Source organism: Plasmodium brasilianum, chromosome 6 (genome assembly GCF_023973825.1).
Source record: "Plasmodium brasilianum strain Bolivian I chromosome 6, whole genome shotgun sequence".
Taxonomy (NCBI): Eukaryota; Apicomplexa; class Aconoidasida; order Haemosporida; family Plasmodiidae; genus Plasmodium; species Plasmodium brasilianum.
The window spans coordinates 118,477-141,715 of NC_090119.1; the positions used below are offsets into that span (position 1 = coordinate 118,477).

The following is a 23,239-nucleotide window of genomic DNA, read 5'->3' on the forward strand; positions in this document are numbered from 1 at the left end:
GGAACTATTGCTTTGAATGGAAAAAAAAAAAAAAAAAAAAAAAAAAAAAGGAAAAAAGGAAATAGGAGGTACCAAATAGAAAGTAGTAAAAAAATTAACTAAATGTACAAATGCATTAATTAAAAATACCATAAACCTTCTGAATACTTTAAATGAAGAAGAGTTCTTGACAGTATTTAAAATTAATTTTATGAAAGAACAGGTGTTCTTGTTTTATGCACAACAAAAAAGTGTATAGAAAAAAAAAAAAAAGTGAAGCTGAATTTTATATATTTTGCGTTACAGGAATTTTTGTTTTTTTTGCATGTTTATATTTTTGTTTTATTGTTATTACATTTTTGTACATATAAGGAAATGTATACATATATGTAAGTATAATTTAATGAACAGATGTACATAATATATGCATATATATAAATACTGATGTTCCAATTACGATTTTGTTGACGAGCTCCTGGTTAATTGGAAGGCCAACGTGTTCAATCTCGTGGCTTATATATAATTATTTTTACGTTATATATACATATATATATACGTTGTTTAATTTTTTTTTCTCTCCCCCCCTTTTTTATATTTATTTCCTTATTAACTATAGCAAAAGTAGAATTAATATGTTAATATTTGCTTAGTCTTTATTTCGTTTATTTTTATTTTAATAATTTTGTTTTATTTTAATAATTTTGCTTTATTTTGATATATTTTGATATATTTTGCTTTATTTTGATATATTTTGATATATTTTGCTTTATTTTGATATATTTTGATATGTTTTGATATATTTTGATATGTTTTGATATATTTTGTTTTAATTTTATATTTCATAGAAAAAAAAAAAAAGAAAAAAAGGAACATTATATTTATAGGAACTTTTACGTGATATCAGTGTTCGAACAGTTACGTACAAATGCAGGACTAAGTATGCTTCATCAATTTTACAAATATATGGACATGAGTATATATATATGTATGTATAACATAAAGCACCATACATATGTACATTTATAGTTTATATACAAATGCATATGTACGTTTTTGTACAATTTTGTACGATTTTGTACGATTTTGTACGATTTTGTAACGATTTTGTACGATTTTGTACGATTTTGTACGTTTCTTTTTTTTTTTACTTAATTTTTTCAGTAAATTTTGAAAAAACGTAATGACTGTCAAGATGAAATTTTCTCTTTAAATTTTATAAAGGAGCAAAAAGAAAAAATTAACGAATAAGCAAACGAGTGAAGAAGCGAATCGAGAAGAAGAGTTCGCAACCCACTGATAGTGGAGTACGAACAAGGTAGCCTCGAACGCCGGACGGTACCGCGTGTAGCGTGAAAGGTTAGAGGATACAGTTCAAAGTGTAGAGGAAGCGGTGGAAAGGAATTTTGCTCTTTTAAGTTGTTCGTCAAGATGATTCAAGATATAAACAAAGTCATCTGCTCCGAAATAAAGAGTGTGGAGCTAGATATACTAAGCAGCCAGGAGCTGAAAAATATTTCGTTTGGTAAGTTTGAGAATCAATTGTATGATTATGAAAAAGGGGGAAAAGGAGGAGTGGTAAATACATTACGATATGATCCGAGATATGGTACAGTGGACAGTAAACAAATTTGTTCCGTTTGTTATGAAAAACATGATAACTGTTTTGGTCATATAGGTCATATAGATTTTGCATTACCTGTATTTAATCCATTATTTTATAAAGATTTACATGAACTATTAGGTTTAGTTTGTTTTAATTGTTATAGTTTTTGTTATTCCGAGGATATAATATTTTTACTAAAACACATTTTTCAGTTAAAGACATTAAATGAAATTGAAAGTACGAATAAATTTGTGTGCAAAAAAAATAGCAATTTTACATATATAATAGATGAAATAGATAGACTATACAAAAAAATATGCAAAGATTCAAGTATATCTATGGAGGATATTGCTGAAACGATATGTCAGGATTATGTAAAAAGTAAAGAAAAGAAAGGAAATCATGGCGATGAAGGCGGTAGTGCTGTTGCTGATGATGATAATAATGATGATGATGGTGATGATGATTATGATAATAAGAAAGAACAAATAGTGAGTAAATTATTCAACGGAATAGACGAAACGAAGGAGGAAGAGGGAAGGGGGCAAATGGGCAAATACCATGTGAAGAAAGAAGAAGAAGAAGAAGAAGGAGTAGCAGAGGAGGAGGTAGACATTAACATGTTAAAGGAAAAAATTCGAAAATATAAATTTGATCCGAATAAATTAGCTTTCCAGGCTAATTATAATTATGAGGAGTATCTTATTTTGAATAAAATGATCAAAATCTGTATGAAGAAAAGATCAAGATGCGCAAATTGTAAATTTCATAAAAGCATAACAGTAAAAATGTCGACTAATAAAGACACTATAGATTTTGTAGGAATTCATTCTAATAGTACCTTTTTTAGAAAATACATGTTTAAGAAGGAAAAAATTGAAGAGGACAATTTGGACTTAAATGAACATGCGGGGGGAGATGCAGAGGAGGAAGGATTGGAAGGGATGGAAGGAGTGGAAGGATTGGAAGGAGTGGAAGGATTGGAAGGAGTGGAAGGATTGGAAGGATTGGAAGGATTGGAAGGAGTGGAAGGATTGGAAGGAGTGGAAGGAGTGGAAGGAGTTAACGAAGCGAAGGAAACTTTTGAAAAGAAGAATAAACAAATTTTCAATAACAGTTATGGGGGAAAATCATCTAGAGATAACAAAAAAAGTGTTGCAAACAAAACAGGTATAAACGAATTTACACAATTGACTGATGCGTATAATAAGCTTAAGGCAAAGGAAAAGTGCACTGTTCGCCTATTCAGTTTTCAAATTGTAGATATATTGAAAAAAATATTTGTAAAAAGAAATAAAGAAGCTTTAGATTTATTATACCCATTTACAAAAAAGAATGGGTATAAAGTTTTTTTTTTATATAATATGGGAATTAGTGCAAATAGGTTCCGACTGATATATAGAGGAGTACATAAAAGAATGAAGATGATAAGGAATTTGTATAGATTTAATAGTTATGTAATATTATGTATAAATGCTAAAAAAGAAATAAATTTTGATAATATATTAGAAAATAATAAAAAGGAATTAGGTTTATATAAAAGTATATTTAATTTTTTTTCCTTAAAATTTAGATATAAATTAAATTCAGAATTGATGGATAATGATACAGATATTACCAAGTCTGATTTCTTAAAACATTATTCATTATTTTATAGAAATAAAAGTTCATATATAAATGTGCTTTTTACAAATTTACAAATAGCAGTAAATACATTTTATGATAGTACAATAGCACAAAAAACTCGTAATAAAAATATTTCAAATATAGGTTTAAGAGAAATATTAGATAAAAAAGAAGGTATTCTAAGAAAAAGTATTATGGGTAAAAGAGTAAATAATTGTGCTCGAACTGTTATTTCACCAGATACATTTATAGAAACCAATTACATTGGAGTTCCACTTGAATTTGCAAAAGCATTAACAATTGATGAACCTGTTACTGAACGAAATTTTGAATATTTAAGTAAATTAATAGAAAATGGCCCCGATATATATCCAGGTGCATTAAGTTATAAAGATACCAAGGGAAGAGTATTCAAATTACCTCATAATTATGAACAAAGATTATATATCCTAGATCTTATCAAAAAGTTTTACCAAAAAAATAACTATGGATTCATAACTGTACATAGGCATGCACGTGATGGAGATATAGTCATTATGAATAGACAACCGACATTACATAAATATTCTATCATGGCTCATTTTATTAAAGTTTTTGAAAAAGAAAAAGTGTTCAGATTAAATTATGTTAATTGTAGTTCATATAATGCTGATTTTGATGGAGATGAAATGAATTTACATTTATTACAAACCCCATTAGCTAGAGCAGAAGCTACTCATTTGATGAACTCAGACTTTTTATTTACTAATTTTAAAGATGGCTCACCATTGAGAGGGTTGACACAGGATTTTATTCTAGGTGGATTACATTTAACTTCATTGGAAACGTTCTTGAACTATGATGAATATTGTAACTTGCTGCAATGCTCGCTTAACTGTCTGCTTTCACAGAAGAACGCCTTTTTCTTTAAGCAGAAAAGAGGGGTAGCAAACTCCTTGGTAAATGGCTCGCGAAGTGGCAGTATGATTAACATCCACAGTGCGCATAATGACAAAGACGATATTGGAACCAAGCCACAAAATGGTCAAGATACACCTAAAAGATTCAGTGGAAACATTCTTAAACTGAACAATTACAGCTACCTAGACCCCTATGCAACTGTCTTAAATAGAACAACGTTCAGCATAGTTACAGAAGGACCGGCGATACTATTTCCAAAGAGATTATGGACGGGTAAGCAATTAATAACTAGTATATTGAAGACAATAATTGATAGAGTTGCTATAGAAACATATAACAGATATGGAGAGAACGAATTTATGAAAAATTATAAGGGAATAAATTATATAGCTAGTGCAAAAACTGCTGCTGATTTATGGTCCTTTGACCCAAATAATGAATGTGAAGTTATTATTAGAAATTCGGAACTACTGCAAGGGGTATTGGACAAACTACATTTTGGTGCTAGCTCGAATAGTTTTGTACATTTATGTTATGAACTATTTGGACCTAAAACTGCTGCTGTGATGCTTGATTGCTTTGGTCGTTTATTTATAAGCTTCTTACAAATGCGTGGTACAAGTTTAAGTCTGTATGATTTTATTTTAAAAAAAGAAGCTAAACAAGAAAAAACAAAAATTAAAAGAAGAATATCTTTTACAGGATTTTATTTACAAAATTTATTTGTTAATTCGATTGCAAAGTCCTTAAATGTGGATATTAATGATATGAATTTTTACAGTAAAAAAAATATATGCACAGGTCAGGAAAATAAAGATTTAGTTGTCAGTAATTTGTATGACTTGTACAGGAAAAAGGAGGAAATTATAAAAAATTGTGAACAAGTAAGGTCAAACAGGTTGGGACAAAATAGTTGTACAAATGAGAATGAGGAAAAAAGAAGAACACCATTAGAAGGGGGGAGAAATTTTAAAAGGAAAAAAATGATTCAAGATTGTAATGGTATATTTTTGTATGATAAGAATTCAGAAAATGCTGAGGTGAAGTACAGTTACACAGATACAGCAAATGACGATAGTGTTATACTAAAAACTGAACAGAGCATGGCCATAAATGAGGAACCTTATTTTATTGCTCTATTTAATAAAGAAATAGAGAGAATCTTTTTGCAAAGCGAGGATTATGATGTTGATGGTGAAAAGAGTTATATCAGTAGGGATAATGAAAAAGGATACAATAAAAATAGCACGTCGAAGACGGGAAAAACTGCTCAGTCCCTTATTGAGTGTGCACTTAAAAAGATTAATTCAGACATTTTAGAAAAGTACGTGAATAGTAGAAGCAGAAATGGAAGCAGTTTCAACGATTTGGATGCAGTTCCTTTGGAAGAGACGGACGAAGAGAAACACGCGTTTCTCCTGAATGTAGTAACTCATAGGTTATACAACGCGTTGAAGGAGCCATCATTTTTTAGGAGTTCCAATTTTAGAGGAGACAAAATAATGAGAGTAATTGAGAAGGTTCTTCACTTTTTAAAGGAAGCAGAATGCAATAAAAAACTAAAAGTGTACATACTATTTGAGCTTTTTCAAAATAAAAATATTCTAAAGTATTTCCCTTCACTTGTTAATTATGTATATAATTTTGAATACCATTTGAGTGATAAAGAGATATGGAAGACTGTTCTGAAAAATGTATTATCAAAGGAAGCGGGGGAACTGGATGAAGAAGAGGAGGGGAAGGGTTGCTATAATTCTCCTATTAAGGGAAGAAATGCATGCGATGAATTATACAAAGAACATCTTAAAAAAGAAACAAAAGAACATAAAATTAGAAGGATATGTAAAGAGTTTTATGAACATGTGCAGGAAAAAGGGAATCCTATGGATAATAATAACAATAGGTATTATGTAAATACAAATTTTAGCTACAATAGTAATGGGGAAATGATAAGTGATTGTAATTATGTCGGTGCAGATGCAGAGGGAATGTTAGATCATATGTATGATGAACATTTTTTAAAGAATTGTTTCATATCTAGTATGCCGTCCTTTATACTGAATGATGATATATGTAATTTGTCCTTTAATGGGAAAAATCATTATTATGAATATTATGTAAATAAGAAAGAAGTGGAAGAGGATTCTTATTTTAGATTTGATAATATGAGGGATATATATTACAAAACTGAGTATCTCATAAATACATATTTTCCTTTACAAAGGGATGAGTTTGATGGTTTAATTGACTCCTTATCTCAACCATATTTATGTCGTGTATCATCAAATACTAATAGTTTAATAAATATGAATAATTTGATAAATAAATTTTTGAATAACGGGTTTAGTAATATGATTTTTACTGGAGCAAAAGGAAGTAAAGTTAATTATTCGATGATATGTGGTATGTTAGATCAACAATATTTAGAAGGTAAAAGAGTACCTAGAATGAAATCAGGAAAAACACTTCCAAGTTTTCATAAATATGATTATGGAGCAAGAGCATGTGGATTAATTACAGATTGTTTTTTAGAAGGATTAAGACCACAAGAATATTTTTTTCATTGTATGTCAGGAAGAGAAGGATTAATAGACACAGCAGTGAAGACAGCCAAGTCAGGTTATATACAAAGGTGTTTAATAAAATGTATGGAATCAGTGATATTACATTATGATGGAACTGTTCGAAATGAAGATAATGCGATCGTTCAGTTTTTATATGGAGAAGATGGAATAGATCCGTCAAAAACTGCGTACTTAGATGTAACAAAAGATTTAATATACAATCATCAGTTATCATTTAGTAAATATATAAGTCATGGAATAAGTAAAAAAATTGTGCATAATGAGGAGTTATTTAAAATGTGTAATGGGGATAGTAATGATAATGGTAGTGGCAATGGTAGTGATAATGGTAGTGGCAATGGTAGTGGCAATGGTAGTGGCAATGGTAGTGATAATGGTAGTGATAATGATTATAATATTAGTCATAATAGCGATAGAACAAATGGCAGAAGAAAGAGACAACATGAAGAACCGCTGATAAGCACATATAATCCGTATACTTACATAGGTGCAATATCGGATAAATTTGAAGAAAAGATTAATAAATTTTTAATGAATGATATAAGTTTATTAAACAACTATGATGACTTACCAGAAAATTTTGACTTGCTTGCTTCTACTCTTATGAAATCAAAATATTATAATTCGTTATGTAGCCCAGGTGAATCTATAGGGATTTTAGTTGGACAGTCTTTTGGTGAACCGGCTACTCAAATGACTCTAAATACATTTCACTTAGCTGGTACAGAAAATGTAACAATGGGAATACCTAGATTGAAAGAAATTTTTCTAACTTCCAAAATCACATCAAAACCTATGATATATGTTCCTATTAAAATCGAATTAAATATAGATGATCCTGATAAAATGAAAAAATATATTACCAGTGTTGCTGATAAAATTTTAAGCTCTTACAAAAGTATACAACTGAGTGATGTTATATATGGCATAGGGGTGGAAAGAAAAATTATTCTAAAAGATAAAGAGAAAAATACGCAAGTGCATTCGATAAATTTGTCCAAACTTGAACATAGGAACAGTAATAATGAGTATATCTCCAGTAGGTACAATAATGAGTATGCCTTCAATGAGGACAGTCATCCCATTAATTGCAATTACAGTAATAAGAACTCATTTGAAGATGATTATTTGGATGTAGAAAAAATTATGAATGAGGTAAAAAAAACAAACTTAAATTTTGATCTAAATAAAGAATGGAATTATGAAATCATTATTCAATTTGAAAACCTTCATCATTTCTGTACTGTTAATAAACATATTACTATATCTTCTATACTTTATAAAGTGGTAAGTCTTCTTCTAACATCTGTACTTAGTAGAATAGCAGAATCCATGAGTGTACACAATTTATATTCAGTCAATGCTTTGAATCATGAATATTATGACGAGCTATTTGATTTCATTAGTAGCAAAATGAGTGAAGAGTTTAGTTACCTATATGATGAGATTGATTATAAAAATGATGAAGAACAAATAAATGCAAAACTAAAATTCATGTCCAAAGGTGAAGACGAACATAATGATACAGGTTATTTACGAAGTAGTACCAAATTTAAATCAAAAGAAAATTTTGATAGTTCAATAAAACCACAAAAGAATAAAGAATATTCTAATATGGATGAAGATAATATTTTCTATGTTGACACTATGAATGATAGGATGAATGATGATCAGTCCATTGAAGAGGAAAGCAATTTTTTAGCAGAAGAGAAGGGAACCACGTCCGAGGGTAATGTCGATGGACAGGGGGGGGAGGTGGATTCACGCAGTGAGAAAGGGGAAGAAGACACAGCCACCGAGGACGAGAGGGAGTACGACGAAAGTGAAGATGAAGAGGAGATCAGCAGTAGGGGGGGAGACGATAAAGCAAGTAGTGATGACGATGATAATGCAAGTAGTGATGACGATGATAAAGCAAGTAGTGATGACGAAATGGAAGAGAAGGAGCAAATAATAAACAAAGGGAAAAAGACACTAGAGAAACGTAATAAGGGAAAACTCGGAAGGGAGAAAAATCCCCCTAGATTGAGAAGAAGCAGTAGTAGTAGTAGTAGTAGTGGTGGTGGTAATAATAGTAGTAGGAATAGTAGTAAACGTACCAAGTTTGATAAAGAGAGCAAATGTAAACAGAGTCCTAGCGAATTTGCATATTCACAGGAAAACAGCTGCATAAGTAATAGAAGCTCAAGAAATGCTTCGAAGTCTTTGGAATTGTTGTACAACACCTCAACAACTGTAAATTCTCTTTCGTCTGAAGCAAGTGTTACACATAATATATTAGTAGATGAAAAATCAGATGAGTTCATTAATATGAAAGATAATAAAATGCATAATCATAAAAAAAGGCAAAATAATGAAGAAAATAAATTAAGAGAATATAAAAAAAGATCGAAGATAAAACGTAAAGAATTTTCAACAGTTGAATCAACGTCATTTGCTTCTTCTTTATCATCATTAGCATTATCAGGGGGATCTACACAAAGTGAAAGAATAAGTGAAGAGGAAGATACAGAAGCGGGAGATGACGACAGTGAGAAAGAAGAACATATTATTGCAAAAGATTTTTCAAAATATTCGTACGATTATAAAAATAACATCAACTTATCCAATTCTGAAAGTGAATATGAACAAGAAGAAGAACAGAACGATTTATCCAAAAATAATATTTATGAACCAAGATATGTTAAAAGCATTGTTGACAAAATAAAAAGTAGTTTACTTTGTTTTATAAAAAAAATTAGCTTCTCTCCTGTTACTTGGACCTTGAAACTTGAAATTTCGTGGGATATCAACTTTTTCCCATATTCAATAGATTTTTTAGAATCTGTAAAATACGACATTTCGAAAGAAATTTTATTCAAAATTAATGATTTAAATAATCCTAAAATATTAAAAGGAAAAGACATAACTCATAGTGGTCAAGAATATGAATTACAAATTGAAGGAAAAAACATTTATAAATTGTACAGTATTAAAGATAAATATATTGATAAAACAAAATTATACTGCAATGATATTTACGCAATTGTAAAAACTTATGGTATTGAAGCTGGAAGGTTATGTATAACGAAAGAGTTGAAAAAAGTTTTCGAGGCATACGGAATTTCAATCGATTTTAGGCATTTATCTTTTATTAGTGATTTTATGACCCATACAGGTAAAAATGGGGAAAAAAAAAAAAAAAAAAAAAAAAAAGCTCTAAATTGGACTTTCACCTTGCATGTTCATGCATTTTTGTGTACATATTGCACAAGTTAGAGAGAGGATATTTTTCAGAGTTTTCAGTGTTAGCTACATATGTGCATATGTGTGTATACGTGTGTGCATTTCCCCTTTGCATACAACTGTTACTCAATTGCTGCCTCTTTTATAGGTGACTTGAAGCCTTTTAACAGATATGGACTGGGCTGTTTTCGTAATGTTCTTCAGAAAATGAGTTATGAATGTGCAACCAACTTTTTAGAACAGGGTTGTGTACATAAGTCAATTGGTACGAGAAGAAATAAGATATGTTTTAAATACATACGGGGTTTTATATATATATATATATATATATGTATGTGTGCATATTTTTATATATATGCATGTGTACTTACGCATAACAGAGTTTTCCTTTATTTGATATATGCTTAGCGCGTGATGCCCATCTTTTTTTTTTTCTTTTTTTAATATATATTTTTACGTACAGCGTTTATGTGTATGGAAGAGAAACATACGACACATACATAAATGTATTGTATACTCATAATGACTGTTTCTCTTTTTTTTTTTTTTTTTATTTTCCATAGATTACTTATCAACGGCTTCGAGCAGCTTATTTTTTGGAAAACCCATAAAAGTAGGGACCAATGTAGCTGATATAGTAGCATGTATTGGGGGAAGCAACTGATTACAAATGTAAATGGAAGGAAAAAAAAAAAAAAAATGGATGGAGCAAATGAAGCGTTGCAGAAATGAAGGACATAAATATATGTTATCTGTAGCTTTCCCAATATTTTTATATATAAATTATTTGTTTATTTGTGTGCATGTCCATTCATCAGCCACTTATTCTTCCCCTTATATTTTATTTATATATTATCCATTCATATTTATTATTCATTCCTTGTTTATCACTTGTTTATCACTTGTTTATCACTTATCACTTGTTTATCACTTATCACTTGTTTATCACTTATTTATCACTTGTTTGTCATTTGTTTATCACTTGCATGCCACTTGTTTATTATTTATTTATTTTTTTTTAACATTTAACAGAAACTTATAAATAATAAACTCATATAAATAACATAAATTGATATATTGAAATATCATGTATGAATTAGCAAATTTGTCCCATACAATATATTAATGAATATTAATGAAAAATAAAAATTAAATAATTTTTCGCCAGTAATTTTAAAACTGTACGGGAAAAAACAGAAAAACATAAGAAAATTCATAAAATCCGAATAAAATGAAACGATTAAAAAAGGAAAGAGTTGAAATGAAAATTGAAAAAAATAAAAATGACAATAATAATATTATGTAAATTTATATAGCGAATTCTAATGGTAAGTGAAACAGTAATTGCTATTCAATTTATTTTATTACTCTTTTTTTTATGCACTAATTAATTATTCACGCTTAGATCGAAATCAATTTCTTTTTCATTATTTTTAAACCGCTAAAAACACTAGCAAACTTTGAATTCTTGAAAAAATCAAGGTATTAATTAATGAAGAGGCAAAAAAGATAATAATTTTTCTTTTTTTCTTTTTTTTTATTATAATATATTATACATGTGTTAGTGGAAAAGCATAACGAATCATCGCGGATATGTATTTTTCGTGAAAGTATTTAATGTTTTTTCACATACACAGATGTATATATTTATACATATATGTATATATATATATATGAACAAAGGTACATGTATATACATATTTTTTATATATATATTTTTTCTTTTGAACAGTTTACATACGTATTATATTTATACATGTATGCATAATATATAGTACATATTAGTGCTTTTCATGTTACCACAATTTCTACGCGTATTTCCTCTGATGCCCATTAACTTTTATGTAATTTTGAAATACATAGAAAATATAACTTTAAGGCCAATTAAATGACTAGAAGAAAAAAGAAAAATAATAATAAAATAAAATAAATTTCAACTCAAATTAAATAGAGAAGAAAATTTTTTATTACATATGCATAAATTAGAATATAAATATACAGTAAAATTTTCCGCTAATTGAAAAAAAAAAAAAGAAAAAAAAAAGGACATACATACTCTTTAATTTTTATAAAAAATATCCAATATAGGAGACCCATTCATATATATATGTATATATGTATAGATTGTGTGAATGGATGTGTGTATTATATTCTTTTTATTGAGCATAAATGATAGCACAAAAAAATGGCTAAAAAAGGATCTAGGAAAAATAAAAACAAAAATACTGAAAAAGAGGATGCATTAGAGGAGAATAAAGAAGACGATGTAGCAGGAGAAGACGATCAAAAGGAAGATACACGAGCGGATCATCAGAATGATTCAAAAGTCAGTGAAACGAAATATAACAAAAATATTATTGATCCTAAAATGTACAACAAATTTAAAGATGATGGAACCTTTTTAGAACAAGTTCGTAAAGAAAAAAAAAAAAAGTTATGAAAAATAGCATTCTTATTCTATATATATATATATATATATATATATAATATATATATATATATATGTACGAAATAATAATAGTGGCATTACATGTATGTTTGTATTCTTTTTTTTTCTTTTATAACGTTATTGTAATGTGTTTCATTTTTATCTCATTGGATATATTTGATTGACTTGAACCTATCTATGTTTAGAGCACGTTCGATTAATGAATATATATAGTTTTTTGTTTTTTCCTTTTTTATTCTTTTTTTCTTTTTTTTTTTTTTTTCTAATATTCTTTTCCGTCTAGGTGCTAGCACTACAAAAAAAAAAAAAAGTTAGAAAAATAAAAGAATCTGAAGCAACTGATTCTAAAAAGAAAAGAACAAAAAAAACAGATCAAGAAGAGGAAAAGGAGAAGCATTCTGAATCAGATGTTGAAGATGAACGAGAAATAGAAATAAAAAATGAATACATTGAAAAAATAAACAAAATGAAGGAAGAGGGCTTTTTTACGGATAAGGGAATAGGAGCAGGAATGGTGAAGTAAAAAAAAAAAAAAAAAAAAAAAAAAAGAAAAAAAAAAAAAAAGACAAATGGAATAGAAGACAAAATAGTAGTATTCTTTGATGTGGACATGTGTTCCTTTAAATTTAAAAAATGTATGAAAGCTAATATATAGAAGTTTTTTTTTATTTTTCGAATATGATTTATTAAGAGGTAATGTTTGGAAATTGCAAAATTTTATTTTCTACTTTTAAAGCATTATTTTGCAAAAGATTTTGTACGTTGTAAAACTATTTCATTACATGCTCGTGTATGTCTTTTCCTTTCATTCACATTTTCTGCTTTATTTTACGTTATTTTACTTTGTTATATTATTATTATATTTATTTTATTTTATTATTTTATTATCATTTTATCATTTTATCATTTTATTATTTTATAATATATATATATATTTTTTTTGTTTATAACTGAACTTATTGCCATACCTCTTTCTCTGTAGTTAATTTAATCGTTGACTATTTTAGTTCTTCTCGGTTATTATTTTGAAAAATATGATGAGGAGAAAAATGAAGCAAAAAAATATATATGTAGTTTCAGTTTGATTTAACTGTTCATGAGGTAGTAGCATTTTCCACATTATATGCATAATGTAGTTAATCATCATATATGGAAGCTGATATAAAGGAAGAAGTAAATATATCTCCTTTCAAGTTTTTTTTTTGTGGAAATTATTTTCATCTTTATCTTCTTTTTCTTGTGTTCTTTACTGAACTATTTATTCTGACTTGTTCATATAAGCGGTGAACAATATAATGAAAGCACATAGTTGTAAAAAAATTAAAATAAGGAAATGTTAGGGGTTCCATTCGTTTAACAAACTGCACGAAATACAGACACGCAAAAGAATACCTGAAAGTGTACAGGTACCTTTTTTAATTTCGTTAAATTGAGTTACACGTACTCTTACTTTTATTTTTTATTTTATTATTATTATTATTATTATTATTATTATTATTATTATTATTATTATTATTATTATTATTATTATTATTATTTTTTTTTATTTTATTTTTTTTTCGCAAAAATATTACTGTAATAGCTAGCTATTTTTTACACCTTTTCACTTTTGGCTAGTAAAAAGGAATGAAATTTTTCGGTTAAATTTTTGTACTTATCTATTTTTTTTTTTTCAAATATTTTTTTAAGTTCGTGTTCTTCTTTTGTCCCTCTTTTCAAAAATATTCTTGCCAAGCAAACATCTTCTTTTTTTATTTTTTTATCATCGAGGAATACAAGTCTGGGTATGTCTGTGATAACAGGAAGGGAAACACACACGTGCGTTTGTGTAGATGTGTATACATTCATATAGTATTTATGTGCACATTCACATATCGAATATTTTATAACCATTTTGCACACATTTTTTAGCAAAAAAAAAAAAAAAAATTCTTACTTGCAATCAAATATCTCGAAACGTGCCTAATTTTATTTGAGAAAGGATTATTTTTAACGAATAAAGTTTTTAATTTTTTTACTTTTTTTAATAATATGATAAACTCACATAGAAAGAAAAATTTTTTCTTAGTTAATGCATCCATGATTTCTACATTTTGATGATATTTCACATAATCATAATTTTCGTTTTTATTTACTTCTTCATGAAAATTTTTATAAAAATTAATGAATTCTGTAAATTTGTTTTTACTTTCATTTTCACTAGGATAAGTTTCCATTTGTTCCCATTTTACTTCATTTAAATAAACCCTTTTTTCATCATCGTTGTTACCTGACTTGTTAATGTGGTCATGTGAATCAGGAATATCCTTATCGTTGTTGAAGTTTAAGTTATTGTTTGAAAGGTCTAGATGAGTGAGGTTTTCCAGATTTGCTATTTCTTTTATGTCCTAAAGAGGATGCAATAAGGATGATGCACGTGTTGCTGTTTCGGTACACACATACGTATATATAATGTAAATATATAGATATGCAGACAAATAAACGTGTAAACGTAAATACATAGATATGTATATATAAATGTATATATAAATGTATATATAAATGTATATATAAATGTATATATAAATGTATATATAAATGTATATATAAATGTATATATAAATGTATATATAAATGTATATATATATATATATATATATATATATATATATATATATATATATGCGCACATTTGCAAACACTCTAGTGTGCTTCAGGACAAAACGTGCAATATATTACATCGATATTTTCAAGCAAATTATTCGATATGTTTAACGTCTGCAATGATTTCAAGGGTTGCAAATTGCTGATTTTTTTTATCTTGTTGTTGGACAAATTTAAAATAACTAAGGAGCTACACTCAATGTTCTCTATCTTGGTGATGTCATTGTTTTGCAAATACCTGAATAGGGCAGGCAAATAAACAAAAAAAAAAAAAAAAAAAAAAAAAAAAAAAAAAAAAAAATAACAATATAATAAAATACAAATAATATTGTGTGCATTTGTAAATGCGCACATGTAGATTCATGAATGTCACTACTTCTTGTTGCACAACTCCTATTAGTTGCTGTAATAACCTAGCACAGATGTTTACAAATAATTGCATTGCTTTTACACTTTTATATAATACAACTATAAATTATTCAAATAGTGGGATATATGAAGAATGAATTGAAGTAAATATTGGAAGTAATAAATTACAAGCAACTAATTGCCACTAACTGTTACTACTTTTGCCTATTTTTCCATAATTTTTACTAATTGTTCGTGTTTTAATTTTCTTTACGCACAGCGCCTTTAAGTTTGTCAGGGCATTTAAATTATCTATTTTTCGTATACAATTATTATTTAAAAATAAACATTTTAAATTTTTAAATGTCGATAGTCCGTCTATATTATGAAACCCCTTCATGTGCAAATAGAGAACTTCATTCAACTCGTCGGTCTCGTATAAATTGTTCTCTGCAAGGAAGTGAGTTAAGTTGACAATATATAAGAACAATAACATATCTATACACATTAATATTTACGTTTGTGTAATAGTAATGAAGAAAAATAAATGATAAATCCACCAACCGCTGCATATTTTTTTAATGTCTTTGTAGCACATCAACGATTTGCTTCCTTCGACAATGGTTCTTTCATTTTCCATCGTTTTCTCTATATTCTTTTTATTTCAAAAGTAGATACACGTGTGTATGTGTGTGTGTATATGTACGTGCTCCTGTACGTAATGTGCTTTGTGCGGGAGCGAAAAACAGACAAAATTTTAATTAGTTTTCCATGTAACTATGAATGAGCAACGGAGAAATTTATCTCGGGCGATAAGCGAACAATCTAATACATATTGAAAGCACACACACAAACATGTACACATGTATACATGTTCATATGTGTATATATGTATATATGTATGTGCGTATTCCCCCTTTTGTGTAAGATTAAAATTTTTTATTACCATGTTATGGACGCTGAAGACAAAGTAGTGAAAAAAAGGGGACGCATAAAATATAAAAAAAAAAAATAAATAAAATATATATTTTATTGGAAACCCTTTTCTCCTATATAAGGGGAAAAAAATCGTGCATAAAATTTCAACTTTCGATTAAAAGTTAAAAAGTTAGACAAATAGTTTGGTGAGCTTTTTTTGTGTAGCGAAGGAGACACTTGAAAAATTAGAAAAATAAATCAAAGAGAAATGGAAGAGAAATATAAAATAAATCAAAGTGAAATCAAAATGAAGCCATAAAGAAATCAAAAAAGGAATCGCTTTCTTTCTTCCTTTTTTTTTTTTTTTTTTATGTAAAATTATTACTTTTTTACTATAAAAAAGTTTAAAAAAAAAAAAAAAAAAAAAAAAAAGAATTTCTTTTAAATATCTCAAGTGTATGTTTTGAGGCATTATTTAATTTCATAGGAATGAAATTTAAAGCAAAGAACTTGTTAATGCATGCTGCTATATGCGCATGTGCATGTGTGTGTTATATATATATATATATATATATGTAAATGTATATATAAGTACATATGTATGCAAGCGCACACATTTTAGCTATCTCTTTCGGACTAGGATTATAGCCCCAAGGAATGTCCAAACGGACGATTAGCTGCTTTGGTCCTCTTGAAATTTACTAGGGTTGAGGGTTATGCATTTGGTTATGTCATTGGTCTTATAAATGCCAATCATCCTATCACAAAGTTCGAACATTTGATTCCTCAAAGAAATTACAATGAACTGAGCATCATTCGTTTTTGTTTTTATGTAATGTGAAATTATTGAGACATTCTTAAAATCAAGAGCTGCATCTATTTCATCCATAAAATAAATAGGATTTGGTTTAAAATAGTGAAGAGCAAAAACTAGAGCTAATGAGCTTAGAGTTTTTTCTCCACCTGACAAATTTTGTATATGCTTCCAACTTTTTTTAGGTGGTCTAACAGAAAATAATATTCCTTCATTAAATATTTCAGAGGAGTCAATAATTTCTAATTCTGCATCTCCACCTATTGCTATCATCTGATACATCTCTTTTAATTTGGATGAAATGATATTGAATGCAACTAGGAATTCTTCTCTCCTTTTATTACATAAACTATCATATACTTTTTTAATTTTATCTTTTTCTTTTTTAGATTTTTTAACATCCTTTCTTCTTTTTTTATAATCATATAGTTTTATATTATAGTCTTGAAAAATTTTTAAGTTTGGTGCTTTTTTTTCTAGTATATGTATTTTATTTTCAAGTTTTGTTTCAATTTCTTTTTTATTTAGTACTTCTAGTTCTTCATCTTTTATATTAACATAATCATATTTATTATCTATTTCTTGGAATTCTTGGTTTTCATCATACATATCTTCAAGCTCCTTTAGTTCATTATCTTCGTCATCATCTTCTTTCCTTTTCTTCTCCTTCCTGTTCTTCCCCTTTTTATTCATATTCTTACTCTTATTCTTATTCTTATTCTTATTTTTTCGATTTTTCTCATTTTTCCTCTTTTTTTGTTTGTGCGGGTCCTTTGTCTCATCGCTGTGATATATTCTTCTCTTTTTTCCCTCTTCTGAGTTTGTTAAGCACATTATTTCGTGGCCACCCTCACTTGGTTTGAGTTTTTCTTTACTACCTTCTCCCCCTTCGCACTTTTCTTTCTCCTTTTGTTCCTCATCTCCCGTGCTTTCCTCATCTGCATCCTTATCTTCCGCTTTTTCATCATCGTCCTCCTCTTCTTCATCATCGTCCTCCTCATCTTCATCATCATCCTCCGCTTCTTCATCATCGTCCTCCTCATCTTCATCATCATCCTCCGCTTCTTCATCATCGTCCTCCTCTTCTTCATCATTATCTTCTTGTTCATCTTCGTCCTTATCCGAGTGTGGACTGTCAGCCCTTTGGCTCGCTGCCCCACCCGCATGGACGTTTTTGCCATTTTTCACGTGGGAGAGCATATTTTCTCGTATAATTTTGTCAGATTGTTGTATGAGGTCCATATACTCATCAATCTTGGACTGGTAATATTTCCTTTTATCCTTAAACTCTTCGATTTCTTTTTGAGTGTGCTTTATTTTGTAAACAATATCGACATTTTCTAAATCTTTTTTAGAAATATTTTCATCAATGATTTGTTTCTTTTTTTGATTTTCTTCAATTTTCTTTTGCATATCGTTTAGTTGTTTTGATAATTCTTCTACTTCTTCATATATGGTACATCCTTTAGTTTCAACATGTTTTAGTTCATTTTCAAGCTCTTTTTCATTATTTTCATATTCAACAATTTCTTCAGTAAATTTAATAATATCTTTTTCTCCTTTTTCTAAATTAGCTAGTGCATTCACTTCATCATTATTATATTTTTGTAATTCATCTTTCATAATATTTAATTGTCTTTCTGCATTGATATATTTATTTTTAAGATTTTTTTTTTTTTCTCCTCCAACATTTTGTAGCTGTTCGTAGTATTTTTTTACTTTATTTTCTTGAGCTTTTAGAATAATTTCAATTTTACTTTTTTCATTATTTTTTTCTTCAATTAATTCTTTTAAAGCATTTAACTCATTTTCTTCTTCTTTCGTTAGTTGAGGTACCTCTGAATTTTGCAATTGTTCATCTATATCTTGGAGTTGTTTTTTGCAATTGTCTATTCTCTTTTTTGTTATTTCGAGTTTGCATTCATTATCTTCAATAAACGAGTTTAAATCTTTGATATCATTTTGTAATATACTTTTTTGTGTTTTCAATTCATCCATATTCTTATTCAGTTCTTTTACAGTTTTTTCCACTTTCAGCAAATCTGATTCATCGTATTCACTCGTTTTAATTCCAATTCCGGTACTACTATTACTATTACTACCATGATTGGAAGCACTATGCCTATTTTCTCTTCCACTTTTTAAATGTTTGCTTAACCCTCCTCCACAGATCCTACCATCGTTTTCTATTAATTCCCCATTAAGTGTTACTACTCTTTTTTTGTGGGAGTACCCTATAACATGTGCTTCATCTAGACTATTTGCTAGTAGGGTCTCTTTTAAGGCAAAATAAAAACAAATTTTATATTTCTCATTTTTAAATTTTATAAAATCGATTAGTCTATGTACATTTGGAAGCAGAGGTGTATAATTCTCTTCATTCTTGAGCATCGTTTGCATTAAATTTTTTTCTAAAATGGATAGCGACAGAACGTTTACTCTTCCTAAGTTATGCTTCCTAATTTCTTCAAATAAAAGAACAGCATCATTTGGATTTTCTACAATAACAAAATCGGAGCAATTGTTTCCTGCTATTAGAAAGGCTTTTTCATATTTTTTATCTATATACCCTAGGTCTCCTAACATACCATGTATATTTTTAATTTTTGTTTTTTTCAAATTATAGATAAACTCATGTAGCTTATTTGTTGTTTTATCTGTGACTACTTCTTTTTTTATTGTTTCATATGTAACTTGTTCTTTTATAAGAGTAGAATTTAATTTTTCTATTTTTTTTTTCAGTTCATCTATTTGTATTTCTTTATATTTCACCATTTTTTTTTTCTCATCTTCTAATTTTAACATGTGCTTTGATTGGATATCTTTCTCTTTTAACTCGTTTAAAATTTTGCTTTGTAAATATTTCAAATTTTCGATATGTGTTAAGTATTCTTTTTGTTTCTTTTCTATGATATTACATTTGTTTGTACATTCAGATGTACTTTTAATCAAATTATCATAATAATTTTGTAGAGGAGCTAACTTCTTTTCCTCAATAGAATATATGGTATTAATTTTATCTGTGTCTTGTTTTATATCTTCATTATATTTTTCTAATTCTTCTTCACATTTTTCTAATTCTTGTTCTAATTTTGGTAGTTTATTTTTTTTTATTTCGTTTGATTCTTTTTGTTTTTCTTGTATTATTTTTTTATATAATGGTATTTTCTTTTCTTTTAGTTCCTCCCTTTTAACATACAGATTTTGCATTTTTTCAACGATAACTATTAACTCTTTTTTAATATTTTCATCATGAGTAGTTAACTTTTTAAATTCATTATCAGCTTTATTCTTCTTTTTAATAATTTCTTCTTCTTCATTTTCTAATTTTGATAAAGCAATATTCATATTTTTTCTTTCTTCTAATAACTCTTTATATTCCTTATTATGATTATCTCTTTTTTCTATATATCCATGTAATTCATTTTCTTTGTTTACCATTAGTTTAGCTAGCTCATACTGTTCTTTTTTATAAATTAGTATATGCAATTTATATGTATATTTTTGTAAATCCATATAATATTTTGCTTCTTTTTTTGGTGTAACCAATTCCTTTAATTCGTTATATACATGTTTTAATCTATTCACCCTTTCATGATAAACTTCTTCAAACTTTTCTAATTTTTCAAAATTTTCGTTGATACTTTCAATATATTCATTTGTTCCTATTATGTCTTCCAGGTATTCAAGAAGCCCTTCATCATTTTTATTGCCTTTTGGGTTCATTTGAGCGATTTGCTCTACTTCCCCTTGTAATATTAAAAATCGATTGTTGTTCAGATCAATTCCCTTTTTGTATAACAGATCCACCACTTCCTTTTGATTTACAACCTTGTCGTTTATTCTGTACTTAGACTGATTGTCGATCGTGGCTTCTCTACTGATGATGAAATTTTCACTCTCACTTTCAGCGCTATTATCACTTTCGTGTGTACTCTTTTCAAGGGGGCCTAACGTGTTATCCTGACTATCTTTAAGTCCCTTTTTACTTTCCAGGTGATGTTGTTCCCCCTGTTGATGCTGCTCCCCCAGTTGATGCTGCTCCCCCAGTTGATGCTGCTCCCCCAGTTGATGCTGCTCCTCCGCCCCTTCTTCCTCATCCCGAATCGTCTTAAAATAAATGGAAACCTTCGTGTATTCATTATTCATCGAGTATTTGGAGTTATGTATGAGATCACATAGCCTGTTTTGCCTTATCTTTTTTGCTCTTCTACCAAATACAAAAAGCATAGCATCAATGATATTGCTTTTACCACTACCATTAGGACCTACTATACAACTAAATTTTTTATAAAAAGGACCTATTACCTTTACACCTGAATAACTTTTAAAATTTTCTAAAACTAGTTTTTCAATTATTATTCTTTTCCTATTTTTCATTGTATTATCTATACACAGCAAATCTTCCTCCCCTACTTTACTATTCACTTTACACAATGTGCTTTCCTTATCTTCTGCATTTACGATACTCAGAATTTTTGAATTACTTTCTTTGCCGTCCTCCTCACTCAGGTAAATGTTCCCACTCACCTTTTCGTCATCCCGCATTCTGCAAAGGTGCCTTTGACCTTGTTGAGTCAAGCGCGCGTATACGCGTGCGTTAACTGTTATGTGTGCACTACGCGAATATTTCTGCGTGTATATTTAACGCTTTTACGAACTTTTTAAGCTGATGGGCAATGTACTGTACTATGTTGAATTTGTGTATTAATTTGCACATTTACTCGTGTTTGCATTTGTGTCTATATTTGTTTTTGCATTTGTGTCAATATTTGTTTTTGTATTTGTGTAAATATTTGTTTTGTATTTGTGTAAATATTTGTTTTGTATTTGTGTAAATATTTGTTTTGTATTTGTGTAAATATTTGTTTTATATTTCTGTCTATGTTTGCGTTTGTGTTTGTATTTTTTTTTTTTTTTTTTTTAGAGCTTCACCTCTTAGCTTCTTATCTTCCCCCTTCACTATTTGGCTTTTTATTTTTGATTCCTCTTATTTTGTCAATATTTTAATTTCCTTTCTTCTTTGACCATTTTCATTTCCCCTGTTCTTCCTTCCAGTTTGAAAGAGATGCGCGTAAAAGCATGCGCATTCGCACAAGGGATGCATGTGTATGTGTATGTGTATGTGTATGTGTATGTGTATGTGTGTGTGTATTAGTGTGTATTAGTGTGTATTAGTGTGTACAAGTATGTATAATTGTGTATAAGTGTGTGTAAGTGTGTATAAGTGTGTACATATGCATATGCACGCGCTCATATATTACGTTTCCTTAATAATTCGAAAAATCGAGCCAACTTTTATTTTATTCACCTCATGATGTTCATAAATTTTATAATTATTATTGTACCTTTGATACTTTATTAATTTTTTCGATGTCTTGGTTGATTTTTCAAAAGTCTCTATGTAGTATATTGCCTCCCATGCAGCAATATTTTATTTATTCTTTTTTAATACTATAGATATAAAGCAAAATAAGAGGGGGGAACGTGAGAAAAAATGGAAAAGGCGCGAAAAAGGTGTGGAATAGGAATGCAAAAAAATGTGGAAAAAGAAAAAATAGGAAAAGAGTGCCAAAAGATTTAAAGAATAACAGAAAAACAAATTAAACAAAAATGGTATGTGTATTTACATATGTACATGAAAAATACAAATAGGAAAATATTTAAGCATAAATATTTTCAAGTAAAAATTATTTTCACTAATGTCAGCAGCTAATTCAAAGGAAAAAAAAAAAAAAATATATATACATGCACTCATATATTTACTTGTATATATACGTATATATGTACATATATGCGAGTATAAAGAAATAAAAAAAATACAATGGTTGACAGAGTGTGTTGCACTGCACTGTTATACTTTTAAAGTAGCTACAACTGCTTTAATATTTTCATCGTATTCCTTTTTCAAAATTGTCATATATTCCTTTTGCAAAATTGTTATGTATTCCTTTTGCAAAATTGTTATGTATTCCTTTTGCAAAATTGTTATGTATTCCTTTTGCAAAATTGTTATGTATCCTTTTGCAAAATTGTTATGTATTCCTTTTGCAAAATTGTTATGTATTCCTTTTGCAAAATTGTTATGTATTCCTTTTGCAAAATTGTTATGTATTCCTTTTGCAAAATTGTTATGTATCCTTTTGCAA

The 23,239-nt window shown here is 28.3% G+C and overlaps 4 protein-coding genes across 4 annotated transcripts; 2 read left to right on the top strand and 2 right to left on the bottom strand.

Moving 5' to 3' along the window:
* Window positions 1-1,407: 1,407 nt before the first annotated feature.
* Window positions 1,408-10,582, top strand: MKS88_001627 (RNA polymerase I; the record flags this gene model as incomplete). Its single annotated transcript, XM_067214571.1, has 3 exons — window positions 1,408-9,850; window positions 10,067-10,183; window positions 10,482-10,582. 3 exons carry the CDS (start codon window positions 1,408-1,410, stop codon window positions 10,580-10,582), a joined length of 8,661 nt encoding a protein of 2,886 aa, XP_067074515.1.
* Window positions 10,583-12,103: 1,521 nt separating this feature from the next.
* On the top strand, window positions 12,104-12,890 carry MKS88_001628 (uncharacterized protein; the record flags this gene model as incomplete). Its single annotated transcript, XM_067214573.1, has 2 exons — window positions 12,104-12,328; window positions 12,651-12,890. The coding sequence occupies 2 exons, from the start codon at window positions 12,104-12,106 to the stop codon at window positions 12,888-12,890; spliced, it is 465 nt and encodes a 154-aa protein (XP_067074516.1).
* Window positions 12,891-13,960: 1,070 nt separating this feature from the next.
* On the bottom strand, window positions 13,961-15,998 carry MKS88_001629 (leucine-rich repeat protein; the record flags this gene model as incomplete). The annotated part of the gene is made up of 5 exons (XM_067214574.1): window positions 13,961-14,157; window positions 14,304-14,754; window positions 15,086-15,248; window positions 15,637-15,808; window positions 15,923-15,998. The coding sequence occupies 5 exons, from the start codon at window positions 15,996-15,998 to the stop codon at window positions 13,961-13,963; spliced, it is 1,059 nt and encodes a 352-aa protein (XP_067074517.1).
* Window positions 15,999-16,949: 951 nt separating this feature from the next.
* MKS88_001630 (structural maintenance of chromosomes protein 4) lies at window positions 16,950-21,638 on the bottom strand (the record flags this gene model as incomplete). Its single annotated transcript, XM_067214575.1, has 1 exon — window positions 16,950-21,638. The coding sequence occupies one exon, from the start codon at window positions 21,636-21,638 to the stop codon at window positions 16,950-16,952; it is 4,689 nt and encodes a 1,562-aa protein (XP_067074518.1).
* Window positions 21,639-23,239: the final 1,601 nt, after the last annotated feature.